General features: G+C 31.0%; 1 protein-coding gene across 2 annotated transcripts in view; it reads left to right on the top strand.

Annotated features, from left to right (window-relative positions):
- Positions 1-33: 33 nt before the first annotated feature.
- Positions 34-24,921, top strand: part of LOC126880594 (transmembrane GTPase Marf) — a 39,419-nt gene continuing 14,531 nt past the window's right edge. The window contains exons 1-6 of one of the 2 annotated variants that reach the window (XM_050644550.1): positions 34-330; positions 7,692-7,992; positions 9,361-9,581; positions 10,330-10,629; positions 15,456-15,563; positions 16,833-17,116. In XM_050644550.1, coding sequence (XP_050500507.1) covers positions 7,779-7,992; positions 9,361-9,581; positions 10,330-10,629; positions 15,456-15,563; positions 16,833-17,116 — 1,127 coding nt within the window. In that variant the 5' untranslated portion in view covers positions 34-330; positions 7,692-7,778. Of the gene's footprint in view, positions 417-7,691; positions 7,993-9,360; positions 9,582-10,329; positions 10,630-15,455; positions 15,564-16,832; positions 17,117-24,921 lie in introns of both variants that reach the window. The other variant, XM_050644551.1, reaches the window with a different exon arrangement.

Below are 24,921 nucleotides of genomic sequence, written 5' to 3' on the forward strand. Positions count from 1 at the left end.
TAAGAAAATTTTGAACAAATGTGAAAATTCCATTAGACCAAATGTCAAAGTCAAGCAAATAGCAAATCTGTCAGTTAGCAGCTCTGTAATTTGCAAAACTCGTGCTGAAAAATCATCTTTATTATTTATTAATTACGTAATCAATGATAATGACCAAAATATCATCGAAAAAACACTTTTGATTAGATCTAGAGTGTCATCTGCAAACAATCGAAAACAGAGATTTTGATTACTTAATGTCATAAATTTGGCAAAGTCTGCCAAGTTTATTTTTACCCTTAATTTTTTATCTATTTGGAAAAACTGAGAAAGTCGGCTCTACTGAAATCGGTGAGATGAAATTCTTTGTCTAGTAATAGCGTTGTTTGTTATAGGAAAGAGTTTTTGGTGATTGGAAAATGTCTACTAACAATCAGGTTACTCATTTCATAATACATTATTTGCATGTTCCTACTAATTGTTGATTAGATCGTCTTTGTGTGTATACTTGTGATTTTATTGTTTTATCGCTTTTAATTTCTAAATTGCGCATTATACTACTACTAAAGTATAGCTACTTTTTCACCTATGTATAAGCTTGTGGTGTACTTACAATCTTTATCCTATATGTGTTTATTATTGAGAACTAAGCTATTTATTTAGCGTAGTGCGTACATGGACAATATAATTATATGTTGTTCTGAAACTATTTCCTTGTGGCATTTCTATAATCTACTATTCTAAATGGGAAATAACCCACAATTTAACTAACAAAATAATTTTATTAACGTTTTGATGCCAAAATCAGATGTTGTCTAAATACAAAACATAATTATAAATGATTATATCGCATTACAAACACAAATATAAATATTTACAAAAACAAATCTGGACCTCGGAGGTAAACTACACTATGTCGACATGGTGTAGTTTTGAATATTTTCCTTTAATGCACTTCTGCATTTCTGATTAATTCTTCTTCTACACCACTACAGCCCCAACTGAGCCTTGGCCTCCTTTATTTTTTGCCTCCACCCTTGTTTGTCTGTGGCTGCTTTTCTCCATACACAGACTTCTAAAAGTGCTGGTGAGTCGCTGCTTACTATGTCTTTCCAGCGCAAAATAAGCTCTGTTTGCCTGTGTTATTCTCTTTCATATTTCTCCATCTTCTGATCTGTCGGCATATATTTCTACTCCCAGGTATGTAAACTTTCCAACCGTTTCAATGTCATCTTCATGTGTGTAATGTTTTGTGGAACTATATTTTCTTCTCGTCTGTATCATTATTTTTGTTTTTTTTCTGTGTTAATTTCCTAGCCTTTTTGTTTGTGTTTTTAACTCTGCATATATTTCCTGTGCACAGGTTTGGCACAGTTTACAAATTGGTTAGATATTAAAATTAAAATATGCTCACATTGTCTTTCAAGTGAGTATGGGTTATATCAGATTTTTATTCCTTTTTTTTTCTTCCTTTAATTAATTAATATATATAAAATGTGTGTGAAATTATGTGACAGAGACAGGAATAAGTCTTATTTCATAATTGAGGCACTCAGAGCAATAGTGGCCTAAGCCACAAATTGAGCATTTTTAAATTAATATACAGTGGAACCTCAATTATCCGTCAGGGCACCGGACCAAGGGTATGATGGATAATCGAAGAGACGGTTAACAGAACATTAAAAAAAAAGTTCATAGTACATTATAGCTCTCAAATTGTATTTGTATGTTTTATTTGACAATAAAAGAGGTATTTATGTTAGTACAGTCGAATCAGTTCGATTTAAAATATTCCGAAATCTTTGTTTGTTTTATTGTTACTTCACATTTTGCAACGGCTGAATTTCGTAATCGATGTAAAATCACCAAATCTAATAATTATTGTGCCGTGCAATTTTATTTTCGGCTTGCGATTCTAAAAATAGAACTCTAAAAGCATGGTATCATTTATCATTACCTATTTAAATTGAAATTTAATCCAGAGCCCTGAATAAGAACAAAACTTATTTACATAAAAAATGCGGTGGTGGCATTACTGCACGTGTACATTTCAACTAATTTCGTTTGGCTTATCGCAATGCTCAAACAAAATGAATTGATGACTAAATTTTTACTTATGTAGTCAATATAACAACTTATGTATGGACCCTGACGGTTAACAGAGGTGACGGTTAATAGAGAGACGAATAATCGAGGTTCCACTGTATCAACAAAAACAGCAACATTAAATCTTCAGATTAACAAGGGTCTACACAACCTACCTCTATATTTGCCTAAATAGCGCTATATAATTAGTAGCGCCATCCCATAAGAATGCAAAGATTGCATTTATCTCAAAACTTCGTTTTTGGGGTTAGGCCACTGTTGCTCTGAGCCCCTAAATTATAGTTTTGTGTGGAGATCATTAATCCGTTCCAGTGCAGTATTTGTGGCACTGGAATCATGCTACCAGATTATGCCAGCAGGCATTATTTGAATAGTGATGCAGGCACAGCTCATGTGATGTTCTAATACGATTTAGAGTCTTCCACTCAAACTGGCTTAACTCCATACCTGGTATAGAGATATTTCCGGTATGGGTTAAAACTTAGCAGGTTGTTACTAAAATATACTTCAGGGTGGTTATATCCTTGTTTGATATTCAGATGGAAGATCTTTGATCTTGTGTCTACTATACTTGGAGGTAAAATTGAGAACTAAGTAATTGATACCCAGTTGATTAACATTTGCAATTAATTATATGATATTAAAATATTATTTTGCCACTTTTCAAATATGCAAATTAACACGTTGACGGACAGAACATGTATAGACGTCTAATTTCCATCGATTTAATGTGATACAATATCTATAGATGTTGCATTTTTCCCTATTCTACTTTGCAAAATAAATATAGTGTCACAACACTTGCTTAACATTTGACGCACTGTCTGTCAATGTGTCAAAGAAGAAATGACTTATAACAAATATTAAGAATTCTTAAGAGTTGTTGTCATTCATTTAACACTTTACAGAATGAAATAAAATAGTTCTCTTGTATGCAAGTTCCAAAAGGCATTTCATTACATCTGTATTGTCTGCATTGATTGATGGTATTCTACTCTTCTCAGTGGCATATCAAATATATGTTAACACATTGCATGCTGTGTCGCTCATATATGAGATACACAGATATTTTGCCAGGACCACGTTGCTCATTTTTGATATACACATATGACTTACTTTCTTGCTGTGGATATCAATGGCCCCTGAGACTATTATCCTGATTAAAGCATGGCACGTAATGTGTTAAAACAGATTTGTAACTGGATTGATTTTAAAGTTTTTCACCAGTGGTTTTCTATTTCACAGTTTTTCATCATTATTAGGTTTGTTTTTTAATTTAATTGACAAGTTTACCTGAGAAAAAAAAGTTTAAAATGACTCCTAAAAATAAGCAAAAAACTTCTTTTCAAATATGTTTGTGTAAAAATGCTATACTTGGTTCACTGATCTGTCCCAACTGTCTAGTATCTAGTACATTACCTATCTCAAACTTATCATATTGGAAAAAAGGAGGCTCAAATTAACTTCAAAAATTCTCATTCTACTTAATACTTTGTTTTTACTACTACAACTACTTACATTGATTTTTTCGAATTTACACACCCAATGTAAAAACTTAACTAGAGAGTGTTATAAAGCTTATGTTTCTCATTTGGACCAAAATATTCATTATGATGCCAAACAATTCTGGAGTTTTCTTAACTCATATAAAATAATAAAACCGTAGGAGTAAAATTAAATGCATTGTAATAATTATTTTAATTTATTTACAGTTTTTTAATACAAAAGGCTGTATGACACTATACATTTTCTTGTATCATTTCTAATATCGTTTCTGATATGTCAAAAAAATGCATAGTGTCATACACAGATACAAGAAACGATATCAGAAACGATACAAGAATTTGAGTCAGACACAGATTCTTGTACAAGAACTGCGCCAATTTCTGCGCAAAGAGCAAAAACGTAAAACCTGCTGGTAAAACATCTAAAATGTCATAATTACTTACTCATAATGGCGGCTGAAATGAAAATGGGATCATGTATTGATGAGTTTATTTGTGTTTTTGTAGGTATTATTTATAAATCTTATATTGATACTTAATATACCGTTTGGTATGGACTACTGTTCTACTAATAACCATATATTTAGCTCCTAGTAAAGTTCAAACTATAAATTTAGGTTTCATGGTGCATAATTTTTTACAAAATACAATAGCTCCTAATTTGGATCAAATTGAAGATAATTCTAATGCAAATATTTTAGCACAAATTCAAAACAAAATAAAAACACAAATATTCAACCTCAAACAGTCAACGTAAAATTCTGGTTAACATTAAAATGTTAATTAAAAGTTTATAAATTTTATAAAATCCTTAAAATCAGCTGTAGATGCAGTACTACCATAACGTGACATGGGGTGACAAACAAAATATCGACCAATCACGTGCCGAATTTCATACAATTTTCGATACAAGAACTTGCATAGTGTCATACAGGGCACAAATGTACCTACAAGAAATGATACAAGAAAATGTATACAAGAAACGATATCAGAAACGATATTAGAAATGATACAAGAAAATGCATAGTGTCATACAGCCTTAACACTAAAGTCTGTTTTAGACTATAACATAAAATGATATAAGAAAATGGTATACTAAGTTTTGTCACAATGTAAAACAGGAAACAAAATCTGTTAACAGAAAATGTTATACAAATTAGAACATGTCCTATTTCATAACAATTTTTAGTACACAGGCATGCGCAGTTAGGTTATTTTCGTTATACTGTCACATTGGTTCTTTTAAGGTTAACTTTTCTTTTAAGAAATGTTGCAATGGAAGCAGCTGATAATAATAGAGTTTTCTTATCAACCATATAAAATATATCTTTAATCTTTGTAATATAAAATATCAAAGATAAAACTAACTAGGTTAAATGTTGAGAAAAATGAGGTTAAAATATTCTTAAAAGAAAATAAGAAGAAGAAAATTGAGGTTAACTGTACATGTACCATATAAAAAAAGTACTTTTTTAGCATGTAATGCGCAGAATCACATAACATATTTTGATACCAAAATGTGACAATGTAATACAAAAAACTACTTTTATTAATATTGTACACAATCATTTCATGTAAGTTTTTGTTATACCATTTTCTGTTAACAAAAAAAGGTATAGTCTAAAGCAGACTTAAAACACAATTAATACAATACAAATTTATGTTATTGACAGACGATAAAATCCAATGCCTTTTAAAGTTTTGTAGTTCTTTTGACCTGTATCTATAACTTGAAATCATGTTCTTCTTCTAATATTGTGCTCACTTTTACTGGTTTCATTAACTCCCAATTTTTTTTTTGAGAACATTGACATTCACTAATTGAATTAAAATGTACAAATGAAACGTAAAAACTTCATGGCGATCTTGATCTATCTAAAACAATGAGCAAAATTTCGTGAAATAAAGGAATATTTTTTATCTGCTTATAGTGCTTATGTAGGTAAAATCGGCTGTGTAGTTGAAGCAATGGATGATAATAGAAAAACACAGATAATGTGATTTTATGTTTCTTTTATATGTACATAGATACATACACATACCATAAAAGATAAACTAACATTAAAATTACATAAAAATATAGATAATAGAAAAAAAAACAGATTTCTAAATAAATAAACATGAATAATAACAAGAAAAATAAAAACTACTTCAATATGTAGATTTGTACTACTATACTACTTCTTAGATATGTAGAAATGCACTCCATGCATTTATCATTGTAACAGTTGCTTCATTGATGGTGAATGGGCTAGTGTACATCGACACTAGTTACTTGAAACAGGGTTAAAGATGTAATTGGCGCTGGAACTATCCGAAAGGATCTCCCCGGCAAAAATGCCATACGATATTATTATTATTATTATTATTGATGGTGAATGATTCCCAAAACTTCATCAGGTCAACTTCGTCCAACAAGTTCATTATAAATTATCTTTAGTAGAGGTGTTTCATTGTCTCAATAACAGCCTGATTCATTGATTGATCAATTGATCATTGTCTAGAAAACAAAGATCAAAGAAATTTACATTGTCAGATTATAAAATATGGCTGCCTCATTGGGATGAGCTCTAGCATAAGTCACAAGAAGAAGCCCCTTTCGTGTTCCTTCTTCAATTAAGACTTAACTTCAGGAATGAACTTTTTATGGAACCAATCTTCAAAGATGTCACAAGTTAGCCAGTTGGTTCGAATAATTCTTGGTTTATAGAAGTGGATGGGAGCGCGATCGTTCTGGAGTTTTTGAATTCAATTTTGTGACCTGTATGAAGATAATGTTGACCTGAAATGGAATATTCATAAAACCCATTCTGGATTCTACTATTGGTTTGGCCTATGTAAGAATAGTGATTGGAATGTTGTCTTTGAATATTGTCTTTATTCCTATTGATTTGAGGACTTTGTCACTTTTGTTAGTGACACATTTCATCTAAGGAAAAAAGCTTTAGTATGAGGGTCGGAGTCTTTGGTTTGATATTGAGCGATGCATTGAAATCTGTGGATTCTCCTAAGGATGTGATTTTTGCGGTAACCACCTTGTTTTGAACAAGAGAGATCAGCGGACTTATTTGCATCATCACAAAGGCCTTGTATGAGGACTTGTTTTCACTTGAACGGACTTAAAATGCAATGTTGTTCTGAAGCTATTTCCTTGTGGCATTTTTGTAATCAACTATTTTAAATGGGAAATAAGCCACAATTTTACTAAAAAAAATGATTTTATTAACGTTTTGACGTCCAAATCGAATGCCGTTGTCAAAATACAAAATATTAATAAACAAAAACGTTGTTGCTTAGTAAAAAAATCTTTTAATAATTTATTTAATCTGACTCATTTATATCGGCAATTCAGACATATATTATACATTTTAAAGTAGAAGACTTTAAAGTGATATTGCCAATATTTATGAGTTGCGTTCCTGGGACGACTTTACTAAAAGATAGTTCATTCAATTAGATGAAATCAACCCCAACCCAAGAATATCCTTCACAAAAAATCATAGCATGTGATCTGTCTTTAAAAAGATAACCACATGCAACGGTGACAGTAAAATTCTCGTGTTAGAGATTCCATAGTAAACCTCGAGGGAAAACCAGGAATAAACATTGTGATACTATCCCGACATCGTAAGTATTAGGTCTTACTCTCAAAACTAATACCAAATTCTGACCTTAACATACATATGTTATTTTAAATTATACATAATATTAATAATACATAGATATATAAGTAATACTAAAATATAAAATATGTACTAACTCGATATGTTATTGACTTACTAATCTTGGTATTTTCTTTCTATTGACTTCCTCTTTTAGTATGGGTAACCACATCCTACTGCATTCTACCGAGGAATTTACGACACAATTGGTTTCATTTAGCATAATTTGGCATCCGATTTGGACGTCGAAACCTTAATAAAATCATTTTTTAGTAAAATTGTGGCTTATTTCCCATTTAAAATAGTTGATTACTTAAAATGCAAGTTTTAAAATCATATAAATATAAATACCAATTTATATGCTTCACAAATGTAGCGAATAATTTTAGCTTAATACGGTAGTGGAATGCTTTTTAATTATTATTTTTTTATGTTTCAGTTACTTCGAATGATTGCCAGTGCATGCTGAGTGTGTCTCACTGTATTTGAACTTTAGTTTGTTGTACACAATACCAGCACGCATGATATGGCCGCTTATATAAATCGCACAATATCCGTGATGTCTGGTGGTGACGGACCACACAATAGACCACCCGTCACGGCCGTTTTGACAGAACGAGGAAAACGTATCCCACTTGACAATTCTCCTTTGCAGATATTCGTCAAGGCGAAGAAGAAGATTAATGATATATTTGGCGAGATCGAGGAGTATGTCGAGGATACTGTCCAGTATATGCATGGTAAGTTAATACATGAGGTTTGAGTTACAGTTAAAGTAAATAATTTCCAAAAAACAGCAAATCCTTTATAAAAGGTATATTTAAAATCCCTAAAAAGGGCTACATCACAAATGCATAACTAGTTTTCGACTGGTTTACCAGTCATCATCAGTGCTTACCTAAAATGAATATAACCAGATAAAATAATGCAAAGATTGAAATTTTGACTACGGTTAAAAAAGCTGTCGGTTATACTCACGTAAAGTTTATACATCCTAACCACCAAAATATAGTTTTACAAAAATATGAGGGTCAAATCCCTATAAACATGGTCCGTTAAGGAAACATCGGTTTAAAATGCCAAATAAAGCATGTATGTTTTAAATATTCTCAAAATGCCCCAGGTAACATCTGAGCTGTAGTGTGACTTGATTACATGGTGGAAGACAGGCAGCAAGTGACAGTGACAAAGAGTTGGATGTAGACCTCCGAACGTTGACAGGACAGAAATGACAGTTCCACAGGAAGTTGAAAAATTAGCCTGTCATATTTAAAGACTATGGTGTATAGATGTTAAAACTAGAAATGATGTAACAACACACTCCATTGTGAAAATTCTCATTTAAAATTCAGTAAACTAGGTTTTGTAATTAAATATTGTGTTTACGTATACCGTCAGTGGAGGTAGGCAAACCTCATTACACAGATTTATTGACAGTTGTTAGTATTTATATAAGTTTAAAAAGGAAATCACAATGGGGGTAACTGATGTGTAAAATGTCTTAAATAATCTAGGAGGATGTATCGTTAAGAGAGTACAAGCTCAAACTTAGGCAACCACTTCTTAAAGCCCCTGCAGGCTGCCCGGATCTCTAAGGGTCCAGAAACCAAACCGTCGTGAGATGATCATAGTAGGAACTGGGGGTATGGGGTGTCTGTGAGGGAAATTAATAAGAGAAGAACAGGAACGGGACCCAGAAAGAAAATTAAGATTGATATTGTTATAGATGAGTGTTAAGTTGGTAATGACAGATTGAGAAGGTAGGGTGAGAATAGTCCTATGTAGAAATATGATGATAGGTTGTATGTAGATGAAAATTTATTTAATGAGGATGTATGTGGGTGATGATGTCAATAATTTATATACATATGTTATGGATAGATAAAAGTGATTCGATGGCTGAAGATGAAAAGGAAATATTGTGGCTTTAGGTAAGCACTGATGATGACTGGTAAACCAGTCGAAAACTAGTTATGTATTTGTGATGTAGCCCTTTTTAGGGATTTTAAATATACCTTTTATACAAGATTTGCTGTAGTACATGGTATACAGCCAACTGCAGGAAAACTTTTTCCTTGTGGATTTTTAAATAATTTCCAATTTTTTAGAAATTGAAAAGGATGAAAAGATAGTGAATAGTGAAAAAGTAAAGAATACAGAAGAGTATGTTAGCAAAGTACACAGTATCAGAGATGTATTACAGCGGGATCACATGAAAGTCGCCTTTTTCGGCAGAACATCAAATGGAAAAAGTTCTGTAATTAATGCTATGCTGGGAGATAAAATTTTACCTAGTGGGATTGGTCATACTACCAATTGTTTCTTACAGGTAAGTTCACTTTATTAATTTTGTTTTGTTCAAATATATTGTCAGAAAGGAGAACAAGTGAGTAAATGCCAAAGCATAAATATGAAGAAAAGACCAAGAAAGCAAGATTGTATTTTAGCAATTCTTTGCTAAATCAGAAGAAGATCTTATCTTCTTCTTCTCGTTGTCCTTATGCCCTATAAGAATGTCGGAGTTTGCTGTCACCTATCCATCTTTTACCCATTTCTTCCACGTCTTCTGGTCTCCTGCCATTTCCTTCATCTGTTGCATTGTTTTCCCTCTCTTGGTCCCGATTTCCTGGATTTGTTTCATCCACTCCTTTCTAAGTCTGCTCCTTCTTCTTTTCCCCTGTTTTTTGGCATCTGCCACTTTCTTTACTAGTTATATGTTCATCTTCTCTTCTCGTTCATTCTAGTTATATGTCCAAACCAATTCAGTTTTCTTTTTCCAATTTTTCTCTCTATCGGTTCCTGTCTTAGAACGTTTCTGATGTTTTCGTTCCATTCCCTGTCCAGCTTCGCCTTCCCAGCTGCTTCATTTCTGCTGCATTTATGGCACTTTCATGTCTTTTATTTGTAACTTATGTCTCTCTTGCATATAGAAGAGTTGGTACTGTGATTGTTTTATATACATTTATTTTTATTTCCTGGCTGATTTCCCTTTTTCCCAGTATCTTATTATTTATTGCATAATATATTCTAGTATTCAGTGAATAATTATTTTAACATCGCCTATTTCGTATTTTCAGGTAGAGGGCGCTCCTTCAGATGAACCGTATCTAGTTTTAGAAGGTTCAGATGAACATTGTGCTGTAGAATCTGTAGGACAACTGGCGCATGCATTATGCAAAGAAAAACTTAACGAATCATCCCTGGTCAAGGTTTATTGGCCGAAAAACAGGTGCCTTCTACTTCGAGATGATGTCGTGTTTGTCGATTCACCTGGAGTGGACGTCACTCCAAATTTGGACGAATGGATTGACAAACACTGTTTAGATGCTGACGTATTTGTTTTGGTAGCTAACGCGGAATCCACTTTGATGGTAACAGTAAGTATTATTTTACAACGTAAGTATTATTATCAACAAAAATCTTTTTGAAATCTTTTTTCAATATTAATTACTTTTTTGTTGATAAAATTATATTACTCACAAGATTAAAATAAATAGACGCGTAAAAAAAAGGAAAGTTTCTGATTCTATTTTTGTTTGCTTCCTGTTGAAAACGAATAGTGAGAGGATATCCGACAACAACGGACCAAATAAAGTGAGGCAGATTCTTGTAGAGTTCAACGTCTATAGCCACCACATATTAGTGGATTTCAAAGCCGCTTATGACTTAGTTCTTCTTCTTCTTCTTGATGTGCGTATCCGTGGCGAATGTTGGCGATAATCATGCCAATTTTTATCTTCTCTGCATCAGCGCGGACAGGCTGCACAGATACTGTGTTGAACCAGGTTCTGAGGGTTTTTAACCAGGATGTTGTTCTTCTTTTTCTTGGATATCGATTTCCAAATATTTTCCTTGCAGAATAGCTTATAGTAGTTCATATCTGGATTCATTTCGCATAATGGGTCCGAATTACTGTAACTTTCGAGATTTGATGGTGGTCACTGTCAGGGTTGTTTTGTTTTAATCAACTGTTTTAAACATGTTTTAAACGTTTGCTTATGTTTAAAACAGTTTTTGTTTAAAACACTTAAATTAAACAAGTCCTTTTTTTTCATTTTCTTTATTAATATAACATCAAAAAAATTCTCAAATACATTATATAAACTTTTTAACATATATATTATTTATTTATTAATAATCTGAACACAAAAAAAATTGGAAAACTGAAAATATTTTGCAAAGAAGAGTTAATCAATTTCTCAAAACTGTTTCAGACTCATAGTAATCTTGTAATTTAAATCAGTCACGTCATCACTGATGGAATTAAGCTCTTTAAAAATTGAAACCAACTTAGCAGCTTTGACATTGCCTAGCCGATTACGTAGTTTGGAATGGTAAACCTTATGATGAGAAGAGTCTTTCTATGTTGGCTGACGATGCAACAGCTGCGTGAAGCTGTTGAGCAAGTTTCAATGCTGTAGTATACCTATTTATATTTTTCTTAGAACGCCACCATGCCAATGGTTTTACATTCTCAATATAGGTGTTTAGAAAACATATGGAGTAAAGGGTACACACTTTGCCTGGTAATAATAATAATCTAAAATGCTTCTGGATGATAATTTATAATGGATGGATGATAAGTTTATTTACAATAAAGCGATGATTAAGCAAATTTGTCAAAAAATGAGCTGGGGTCACCAAATCATTTGCATGTTTAAAAAAAACACTAAGCACCACCAGAAACAGCACAAAATAACTGACAATGGACGTTATTGCAATAGCCAATTTGTAATGCGGATTTATAAATAGTAAATAGTCTGGGGTTCCCCAGGCAGTAGCTCCTAATTTTGCAATTGGTTTTCTTATCTATTATTTAGTAGAATAATAATAATAGATCAAACACTTCCAATTAATATTATGTTTAGGGAAATATGATTTAAACAATGTTTTCTTCTAAGTTTTATTTATTTAAAATATAAAATTTAAAAACAAAAACATTTTTAAAGCAAAAACAAACGTTTAAAACAAAAAAACATGTGTTTTAAACAAGTTTTATTTGTTTAAAACATACAATTTAAAAACAAAAAAAAACATGTTTAAAAAAACGTTTAAAACAAAAAAACACGTTTGTTTTGTTTAAAATTAAAAAAAAACATGTTTTTTTGCAACCGTGGTCACTGTGGTCAGTACCTCGCGGCTCTTTTTCATTCTTCTGAGGACCTCCTCATTTGTGACCCAGTCAGTCTACGGGATTTTATGAATTCTCCGATATAGCCACGATTCAGTTAATTCTTCTTCATGTGTTCTTCTTCTTGTCCGGTCCGGACGTTGGCAATTGACATGGCTATTCTGACTTTGCTTACGGCATATCTGAATAATTCGGCAAATGTCAATCAGAAACATTGCCGCAAGTTTTGAAGCCGCAAGTATCTCCCTCCCTGGACCCCTTCTGCTGTCTATTTTCCCTCGGATAATTAGCTGTAGTACTCTGTATTTATTGTGCCTCATATTGTGACCCAAGTATTCCTTTCTTTGACTATGACTTTCTTTTCTTTATAGTTATTCCTACCTCTTTCTCTTTACCTTTTCAGTTAATAGATATAAAATTCTTCTAGTTAGAGTAGAATTTTAAATACTGCTTCATCTTTTTCAACCAACTGAACTTACACTCAAAGAAGCAGCGAGCATTGTCAAAATCCAGAATGATCTTTTAAGACCCTTTCATTGCAAAAATGGGCGAAGACAGTCCCAGATTAACACAAATGGCATTAACATCGACTAATTTAACAAATCTGTTTAAGTTGTCGGATATGCAGGTGACATCAACATCATACCTAGGTCTACAGAGTCCATGATTGAAGCATTCCTGTCGTTAAGGGTGTCTGCACTGAGACTGGGATTAAATATAAATTCTCAAAAGACCAACATCAGCGAAGAAATTAAAAGAAGAATTGTGCTTGCCAACTGGTCTATCAGGCCAACAAAACTATCCGGAAAAATTAAAGTGACAGTATATAAAACAATAATCAGACCAGTACATAAATATAGAGCAAAAACGTGGTCACTTATTCAAATCACACAGATAATGTGTTAGAACTCCTCGTGTCACTAATTAATGATTCCTTTGAAAACGGTAAATTTCCAGAGTGCCTAAAGACAGCCATTATTATTCCTCTTCATAAAGGTGGCGAAAAATCTAATGCCTGCAACTATAGACCTATTGCCATACTACCGGTACTCTCCAAAATTATTGAGAGGCCCATAAAAACCCGACTTATGTCCTTTCTCTTTGATAACAATATTTTATCACAAAATCAGTTCGGCTTCTTAACTAATAAATGTACAACTGATGCCATGTTTTCTGTACTTCACGAGGTTTACCAAGCACTAAACAATAATCTTTATACTGCCACTGTTTTCTGTGACTATTCCAAAGCTTTTGATTGTGTAAATCACATTTTCTTACTTACAATCTTACTTAGATAATAGGAGACAATTGGTTAGAGCAAATGATACTGACTCTAGTCTCAAAAACATTATATGTGGAGTTCCACAAGGTTCAGTATTGGGTCCTCTACTTTTGCTGATCTTTATAAATGACATCACTGATTTAAAAATCGATGGAAAAATTTTTCTTTTTGCTGATGATACCAGTATCACTTGGAACAACTCAACTATTGCAACTCTTCATGCAACTATAACTTCTGATCTTCTTACGATAAAAACCTGGTCTGACTCTAATTTACTCTCCTTTAACGTGGATAAAACGGTAGCATTATCATATAAAGGTGCTCTTCAACCCCTGCTTGTGAATAGCAGCCAGATCTCTACCGTTGATTCTGTAAAATTTCTTGGTATTCTTTTAGACAGCAACCTCAAATGGTCCCTTCATATCGATTTGTTAAGTAAGAAACTCGCCTCGGCCTGCTATGCCATAAGATCTGTTTCGAAGGAACTCAATTTAGCATCTTCTAAAATAACATATTTTTCTTTATTCGAGTCTCATCTTCGATATGGTCTTCCTTTTTGGGGGTCTAGTACAGCTGCCCAATTTGATGTTATTTTCAAATTACAAAAAAGAGCAATAAGATATCTGTTTGGCCTCAGAAAAACAACCCATTGCAGAAGTTACTTTAAAGATCACGAAATTTTAACCCTTCCATCTTTGTATATTTTAGAAACTGTTTGCTTAATTCGTAAACACATGCATGTCTTTCCAGCAAGGCCTCATCATGACTACTCCACCAGAAATTCAACTTTTGATGTCTATTTACCGATCCCGTCTTCTGAGTTAGTAAAGAAATCTATACTATATTCCGCAAAAAAACTATACAACCATCTCCCTTTACAACTCAAATCTGCAACATCCTTTCTCAAGTTCCGTAAAATGACAAAAGCTCATTTATCTAAAAGACCATATTATTCAGTAGAAGAGTTTCTTAATGACTAACTAAGAAATCACAGTAATGTACAAGTAACTAAAGTGTATTTATCTATATTTGGGTGTCACATACAGCAGCTTAAACTTATTAGTTCCTTTGTTTGTGTTTTATTATATTATGTTGTATGTTCAATTTTGCAATTTATAGTAATTTTGCAATATATTGGTTTTTGTTTTTTTACTTCACTTTTTTAACTTGTTTATATTTTTTTATTGACGATTTATCTAATTTTATAAAATTGTATTTGTTATTGTTATTATATCTTTTTCGTGAATCTATGTTAAGCTTTGTCCATAAAATTGTATAATTTTCAGTGACAATAAAGCACATTTCTATTCTATTCTAAAAGAACCAAGAACTGCTTAAATATTTCGAGCGAAAATCCTAAGAAGTATAGAGGAATAAAAGAGCAATGTTTACGGCGCAGGCGTTACAACTTTTGAGTTGTGTAGAAGTTTTAAGGAACCTGACGTAAAATGCCTTAAGGTACCACGCCCTAGATGGATATGGCATGTAATCGGGTGAAAGAAAAGTGCAATAGTCAGAAAAGTTTTTGACCGAAGAGGGCCGATGGGATAAAGAGCCAAAGGAAGACCGAGACTTAGGTATCAAGACAACCTCGAGAATGATTTAAAATCTATTGGAAGTTAGAGCATGGAGAAGAGTTGCCAGAGATAGGGGTGAATGGAGAATCGTTCTGAAGAAGGCTTCGGCTTATAACGAGCATGATGCCGCTGATGATGGTTTGTCATTGAGCAAACTGTATTAACTAATTTGCACACTATTATATAATCTAATGTTTGACTTTGGATTTTTAGGAGAAAAACTTCTTCCACAAAGTATCAACCAAGCTATCCAAACCTAACATTTTCATCCTGAATAACCGATGGGATGCCTCGGCTTCGGAGCCCGAATTTTTAGATCAGGTAAGTGTACATACTTGTTATTTTCCAAGCAACTCATTTTTAAATGCTTTGCACTGCTTATAATATTTATTTTTGTATTTGAAGGGAAAAGTGATACATTGTTGTTCGCGAGTAAAAATTACCATGAAATGGTACGTGGCGACACGTGGTAATTATTATTCGAGAGCAATAATGCCTCTTTTTGCTCGTGATACAGTCAATGTTTTTTCTACTACCACTTATTAAAATGTAACTATTAAGTACTCTTAGTAATTACGCTTGGCATTTTGGTGATAAAGTGAGATTTTTCAGTAACTTTTCGTTGCAAATAATAGGCAAAAAGCGTTCTTTACCAAGTGGGCGTAGAAAATCCATGTTTATTTTTCAAAGCTGCTATTAATACTTTATTTTTGTTTGTAGTCATATTAATATTAAAATTACGTTTTCTTTTTGTATAAGCATTGCAATGAGCAGGAAGAGGTGAGTGATATAGTGATGTTATTTTTATATTTGAACGATTTGTCCGATGCCTCATCTTCCATTGTTCGTTCCTTCAACGATCAACTGCATAAAACGATACTTAAGAATATCGGATGTTATTAATAGGTTCTCCGTCCACCTTTATTCCCATTTCTGTATTTTATAAGGCCTCCAGGAAAACGGATTCAGAATATAATTTAAAAAGGAGTGGAGACAGTGTCCACCTCTATTGACTCCTGTGAGAAATTGACTATCCGATGTTGTCATATTTGGTTTGTCGTGTTTCATGTGGTCGAATGCCTTATGCTGATCGAGACAATTTTGAATCAATTCAAAATCATCAATCATCAATTCAATTGTCTAGTATATTTTTAAGTCTTCTATTCAGAGTACAAGTTGAAGAGCAATGAAGACATGTTACAGCCTTTTCGGATAACTTTGTATATGGATGCTTTAAGTAGTATGAGTAGAATATTTTTTAAGGTTGCTTCTTCGTTCCAATAATGATTTTGAATTATGCGGACATTTGAATGTGAATATTTTCAATATTTTTCAAAAATCTATCGAATGACACTAAACACGACCCCCACACCACCCCTTGGGTATGTTCACTAAAAACAACAAAGCATAAAAACGCAACTATCTTTTTGTTGACTTTGTCGATCAAATTCTGTAGAAATTAAAAAACGGTTTGTGTTTTTATGTTTGGTTTTATTATCTCCCAATATTGTATGTTATACGTAAGATGAAGAGTTTGAACGTTGGTTACTTGTTTTATAGGTTTTTTTTACAAATAATGAATTTATATAGGTTCGGAAACAGCATCAAGAACGAGCAGTCGATTTCCTCGTCAAAGAACTAAAAGTGTGCACTCCCAAAGAGGCCGAAGAACGAATATTCTTCATTTCTGCGAAGGAAATGTTGCAAGTGAGGATGGCCGAAGGAAAATCCAATTCGATATCCCTACCAGAAGGTTTCCAAACCAGACATTTTGAATTTGAAGACTTCGAAAAGAAATTCGAAGAGTGTATTTCTAAATCTGCGGTAAAGACGAAATTCGAACAGCATTCGCAAAGAGGGAAATATATAACGAAGTGAGTAACAACAATTGAACCACTATATGCAGAAACAACACATCTCAATTTTTCTGTACACCCAGTTTTTGTCAGAAATAATACATGTCCATATTTAACTTATACAGGGTGATTGATTAGTGGGGTAAAAAAGCTCAATAGATCCGCTACAGTAATAGATAACAATAAAAGTTAATAACAAAAATTGTAGCCAACTTTGAGCTTCACATTTTAAAATTAATTAGAATGTTACAGCTTGTTCGATAACACAGTGGCAGACCAAACTTATATTTTTTTTAAATGGAACACCCTATATTTTATCTTATATTCGAAATCTTCTTAACTTCCCCATTGCAAAAATATAAAGGTCTGTTATGTTATGCAGGGTATTTACAAAGTTATAGCCAATTTTCTATGAAAATCGTAACAAGTTCAGCTCCCTGTATAAACAGAAATAAGCACAACAGCAATGGTTTATTGATGCCATAATTTTTTATTTACTGTCAAAAATTTTAAAAATGATTTTTTTTGGTGAGTCCAAACGCAAATACATTATTTTCTCAGTAATTTTAAATGGAACACCCTTTATTTTATATCACTATTGAAAAGTACCATTATCGTATTTTAGTTTGTATACAACATTCCCTATGTCTAAATTTATTAGTTTTTGAGATATTTTCATTATTCAATGGACCAGTAGCGTGGCCACCCAGATCACCAAAATTTAATAAACGGGACTGATTTTTTTGGGGTTACACCAAGGGATGAGATGAAAAATAGAATACAAAGTGTATTTCGAAGTGTAATTTACAAATGCTTCGTAGTGTAAGTAACTCATTCACTCAACTCATTTTGAACACCTTATGTAATTAAATATATGAAATATTTTACTAAAAGTAGCTTTTAATTTTTTCGAAAATGTTGTATTTTGTGTTCATGTTTTTTTTGTAAAATTTTTTTACTGATAAATTATTTTTCGTTCTTTATTTGTTACATTTACATACAAAAGTAGTTTTTAATTGTTTTCGGAAAATTTTGTATTTTGTGTTTGTTTTTTTTTTGTAAAATTTATAACTAATAAATTATTTTTCTTTCTTTATTTGTTACATTTACATACCAAAGTGGTTTTTAATTGTTTCAAAAATTTTGTATTGTTGTTGTGGTTGTTTTTTTTTTGTAAAATTTATTACTAATAAATTATTTTTCTTTCTTTATTTGCTACATTGTTACTGTTGGAGAATTGTAGTCTCCAACCAAATAATTTTATTTCACAAACAATAAATATACCGCGCCGCCTCTGACAAAACACAAGTAACTTCGTTACACAGTGTCTGTAGACCAATTTCCAAGAAAATGTTAATCCCCGCCTACTGACTTTACGGACTGTGGACTGAATTCGTTAGCGGGGTGCAAGAAGTAGTGAGCTATCGAGACTCGTAACGAAAACATACGCAAAAGCTACGTTTTTTCGGAGAGTATTCTCCACGTTGCAAGTTGCAAAGAACGCTGGTAAAATGTGAAAAGTCGTTGTTGTGGTGTTTTACGGTAGCTGTTCACTCAAATGTTCATATAATATGCTATTTCTTGCCCTTTCAAATTCCATTACAGTTATAACAGAATAGCAAGTGTTTTATTTAATTAACCAATTCAACAGGCCAGAATTACAGCACCTTATCAAAGTTCATTAAAAATTTCTCTACTGAGCAATCGAAGGCTAGCGGCACATTGAACTTACTGCAAGTGAAAACCGCTGATAGAGACACTGTTATCAATTCAAGACTCTCCCTGGAGGGGTATTGAAAACCGGCACACCTTCAGTTACATTGATTACCGGATTGATAATCAGTAATCTTAAATTATCAGTTTTAAAAAATTCAGTCATGGCTTACTTAAAATTTGGAAAGATTTAGACCCCTAATTAATAATTTGCTCTGAAAAATGAAAATATCTCGAAAACTCATAAATTTAGACATAGGGAATATTATACAAAAATTAAAGTACGGTAACGGTACTTTTCGATAGTGACATAAAATACAGGGTGTTCCATTTAAAATTACTGAGAAAATAATGTACTTGCGTTTTGACTCACCCTGTATTCGATATAAAGAAAATTAGCAATATCAACCATTCTTAAAAATTTTCACAATCAACAAAAAAATATGGCACCAATAAACCGTTGCTATTGTGCTTATTTTTATTTATACAGGGAGCTGAACTTGTTACGATTTTCATAGAAAATTGGTTATAACTTTGTAAATACCCTGTATAACAACAGACTTTTATATTTTTAAGTTAAGAAGATTTCGAATATATCGCACCCTCAGTGCAAGACTGTTGTAAGTCAAAATAAGTATGTTTCGAGATAAAGACGATTTTGTTTATTTGCTGTCTATCATCGCTGTGCTAATGTCGGTGTGATTAGTTGTGGCGGTTAAGCATTTGAAAGTTACTAAAATTATACACGGGATAGATATGCATGTTTACAAGCGAATGCCATGATTACTTCATTTTCATACAATTTTTGACACGACAGTTTTGCACTGAGGGTGCGATAAAATAAAATATAGGGTGTTCCATTAAAAAAAAAAGAATGTGTGTGTACTTTGTACGCACGTAAGAAGTTATACTTCTATTATATGATTTAAACGAAATTAATATACTTTTTATTTGTATTTTATTTAAATATTAAACTAATTTATACTTACTACTTCTCAAACATTTTTATTAAAACAGTGCCAAAAATTAAAATAATACAAGAATAAAACTCACAGAAACACATTAAAAATGCCACAAATGATTTCTGAACATTAATAATTGTCGGAAATTGTTTTAACTAAATAAGTATTTTCTGAAAATAAAATTATATAATAAATATACTTACAATCATAAAATGTATAAAAAAAATAAAAGTTTCCATTGGGATTCGAACCAGCTTTTTTCAGTGCGGTTGGTATTGGGGTTCACTCGCCTTGAACACTTCGCCACGGAGGCAATGCGTCATTATTTGCGAAGATCGACTAACTAAACGGATTAAACTTTTGACATTTTGAATTAGGTAAATCAAATTATTTTGATTTTGAATTAAAATGATTTAGAATTGAAAAAATACAACAAAACATAGAGTAAAAAAACAATATATTAGGTGAATATTGATAGAATTTTTGATGGTAATCAAATTATGTAAATAAAAGTATTACATACTAATCATAGATACTATGTATTTTGGTAGGTTCAAATAGGTATAGGTACCTACCTATGGAATTTTTTATTAGGATACTGATACATTTAACAATTATTATTACGTACCTGTTGCTTTTAAAAACTATTTAAAAGTCATTACAGTTATAAAACTTTTTTGTTTCTGTCCTCACAACAATAACTAATATATTATACATTTGTTTACCTCCATATTGAACAATTATTTATTATTGACAGATCATTTCAACATCCAATCAGAGCCCGTATAACGACTAATACAATACCATACTGTCGGTGTGCGCATGCGCGGGGATCAACAATAAATTCACCCTTAATCTCAATCGCGCCTAAAGAAGTATAACTTAAAAATCATAAGTTTGGTCTGCTACGATGTTATCGAACACCCTGTAACATTCTATAATTTTAAAATGTGAAGCTCAAAGTTGGCTACAATTTTTGTTATTAACTTTTATTGCTATCTATTACTATAGTGGATCTATTGAGCTTTACCCCACTAATCAATCACCCTGTACAGTAGCCAACGAGATATTTATTTGGTAATCAGCAAAACCCACACAAGCCCTGGACATGTGCGGTTTCTGCTGAGAAAGAGATTAGACATGTTTTTGGACATGTGTTGTTTCTGTATATAAGGATTAATTTTTTTTTCAGTTTTTATTATGATTGCTAATGTCGTAAGTTCGCATATATTGACTTTTTATTACTTTATAGGCTATTGATTATGTACTATAGAAAGGAACTACAACGTTAACGGGGTTTTATTATTTCATATGGTCAATGAATCTCTATATATGAAAAAACCGCGGAGTGCTACCATTTAAAGGGGCGCGTTTTTGAGAAATGGGTGAATTAGTCCCTGGGCACAGGTTACATTAGTGTGAGTTCTATGCACATTTGGTACAAACACGTCTACATAAAAATTGTTCCTCGTTAAATTTCCTATCTAAATATAACTTTTTAAAGTCAAAGATACTTTTTTTTACAAAAATATATTCAAAAGAAAAAGCACAAAGAAACCCAAAAGAAAGGAATTTTGTTTTTTGTCCCATAACTTTTGTCCACGGGGATATAGGTATAGATATTGCTTTACAGAAAAAAAAACCTACATATTTCTTCTTTAAAATGTTGTTTAGTAGAGGTAATTAGAATTTATAATTTTCGAAATATGATTTTTCAAAGTTCGCCACTCACAGCAATTTTGGGCAATTTTCAGGAATTTTCCTTATTATTTCGCAAATATTGTTCTGTAACTTTTTTCTACGTAACTTTAGGCATATGCAATGGTACATGTAGGAGGAATAGAAATCAATTACCTTTAAAATGTTCTACTGTATCATGTTGTACGACTTCTTTTAAAGAGGTTATCTTTTTCAAGACTTTATACTTTTAATGAGTTTTTATATTTTTTAAGATTATTTTTTAAATTTCCGATTATAAATTTTTTTTCTACATTTAGGTATATATATGATAAAAAGAAAGCTTATTCTATTTACTTTAAAATGGTGTATTATAAAAAATTCTAGGATCAATTTTAATATTTACTGTCAAAGCTCCTGCACCACAAGCTTTGCTTGAAAAAATAGCATGTAAATTTACCAAAGGATTTACAAAAACTACGTGTAGGAAGATAGGAATTAGTTGTTCAATATTCTGCAAAGGGTGCATGTGCATGGGTACTAATTGTGTGAACTCTAAGATAATTGAGGTGCCAGAGGAAGATATTGAAGCTAATAGGGGAGTGCATTTAGATTTTCACTTCGGAAAAAATCAAACAAGATAAAACTTTCTGTAATTTCATTAAGAAATGTTTAATAAACAACATATCAAAAAGTTCTACTCGAGAAGTGGGTGCTTCATTTTTTATTAAACAAATGAACAGCGAAGTTAGATATTTTTTTAAATAACTCCGAAAATATAATTTTTAGAAAAAAACTGACTTGACCATTGAAAAATTCAGAAAATTTTACAAAAAAAATCTTATATAAAGAATTTTCTAAAATTAAATCTCTAGCTTCTGTAATTTTTTATTTATAACGCTAAAGTCACCCTTCTCACACACATTGGCGCACTGTAAACTAGCGTTGGAAGAAGTGCACGGTTGAGTTTTTTTAATGTAATTCTTTAACTAATGGATCAAAAGAAAATTTACAAATTGGACATGAAAGAAGATCAAATAAGCTATCTTATGGTTATAATAAAAAGAAATAAAATGTATGGACATAAGTACGGTGTGGGCGGAAAGTGAGCCTTACATGAACTTTGTTTAAAAATGATTTAAAAATGTGTAACTAATACAATTTTACTTATAAAACTCTCAAATTTGCACAACTTACCTCTCAATAATCTTACTAAACGATGTTTTGTTCAAAAAAAATCTCAAAAATTTAATTCAAATGATACGATGTCTCAAAAAATGTAATTTTTGAAAACTTCGTAGTTTTACAGAATTCCCACCGCTTTAAGACGGTATTACTCAAGTTTGAATAAAGATAATACAATTTTTTTGATATTTTTTTAAAGCTTAGGATATAATCTTAAAAAACACTGAATTATTTTAGTTTAAAAATGAAATAAACAATTTCTTTTTGAGAAAACTAAGAAAGATAACAAAAATGTAATACAAAAACCGAAAATTACCAGATGAAAAAATGTATATACAGAGCGATCAAAACTTTTTTGTGTAAAACTTATTTAAAATACATTTAATAATAAGCTTCAACAATAATAAATGTTTAACAAAAAAATTTTTTTTTAGCTCTTATACAGTATGTCTGCGTAACTTGGAACCTATTGATAACTTTTTTAATATCAGTTTTACGAAAAAAAGTTATTCTGTATAAAATACTCTGCATCGTATATAACATAAGATGCAACCATCAAATATCAAATTTTGTTAATTTTGTACGAGGTATGTCAAAAAATATTAATTTCACTCAAGAGTAAAGTACCTTTATATTTCACAATATCAAAAATTTTTATAATGAAAAGTTGTTTGGAATTAAAAATTATGTTCCAATATGTAATTATATCCTTCTAATCGAAAATTTGTTTTTTTTTAATATTGTTTCAAATTAATTATACCCAACATCATTAAATTTTCACTTATTATTTATGATAACTGTTTTATTATTAATTTTATGAAGAAAGTTATTCGTCATAAATAGCTGTGCATGGTCTAACACTTAATATGCAAATATAAAATATTATATTTTATCAATATTATACGAGGTATGTAAAAAAATTATATTTCGCGCAATAAATATGTACCTTTATAGTTCACAATATTTCGATTAGAAGAGTGTAATTGCATATTGACACATCGTTTTTAATTCTGAACAACTTTCCATAATAACAATTTTCAGTATTATGAAAAATATAGGTATTTTACTCATAACTGAAATTTGTTTGATTGGATTCTACTTCTTTTTCATTTAAATATCCGCCATTTTGGATCCGCCATTTTGAAATTTAAATTTTTAATCTTTAATTCAGATTCAACAACCTGTTAAAAATAAAGACAATAAATGTTTTAGAAAAATGTTCTTTTTTATGTTCTTTTTAGAAAATCCGCATTTTGGATCCGCCATTTTATAGTTTATAATGTTAACATTTAAGTTAGGTTTATCAAAGCTCGAAAAAATAAATATACATATGTAGAAATAAATACATTTTGTAAAGAAATTATTATTTTACAACTATTTTTTAAGTTATCCGCCATTTTGGATCTGCCATTTTATAATTTAAATTATCAAAATTTGATTCAGGTTCAGCAACCTCTCAAAAATATCCACATATATGTAAATAAACACGTTTTATAAAAAAAATTCGGATTTTACAAACTACTTTTTAAGGATTTTTAGGAAAAAATCCGCCATTTTGAATCCGCCATTTTGAATTTGCAAATTGTAATGTCAGATTCGGGTTCAGCATAATGAAAACTAAAATAAAAACATTTTTTTGTCAAAATAAAATGTTGATTTCACCCATATTCTTAACATTATTTATAAAAAAACAATTGTTATTGTTTAAACAATTAATAAACAATTAGCGGCGAAATTTGTGAGTAGAACTTTTTACTTTAACATATTTATAAACTAACAAAAAAAGTTTTAGAAAAATATAACCTTGTTTGATTTTTTCCGAAACATTGTATCTTTTCATTCTAATTGCACTCCCTTATAATGCTAACGAAGAGATGGACTTTGATTTTGAAAATTTTTTAATTGTCAACGTTTAAATAATTTTAACTAAAGTGATGTTTTCTAAGACTAACGTTTATGTAATTTTTGTAAAAGATATAATTTTAAATAATACAGGTAAAAAAATATCAAAGAATCACTCGGTTTCCATTATGTATTTAAATATAGATGATACACCATTTTAAAGAACAGAAAGTAAGCGCTCTTTATTGAGCAATATATAGTACATATATGCATGTAAAAGAAAAAAAAGTTATAATGAGAAATTTCAAAAATAATCGCAAAAAATGTAAAAATTAATATATTTTTTTATATTAGGTATTATATAATATCTAATATAATATTAAATTATATATACTATAAATAATATCATATTATATAATAATATTATTTTATTTTTATATTATA

Source organism: Diabrotica virgifera, chromosome 2 (assembly GCF_917563875.1).
Source record: "Diabrotica virgifera virgifera chromosome 2, PGI_DIABVI_V3a".
Classification (NCBI taxonomy): Eukaryota; Metazoa; Arthropoda; class Insecta; order Coleoptera; family Chrysomelidae; genus Diabrotica; species Diabrotica virgifera.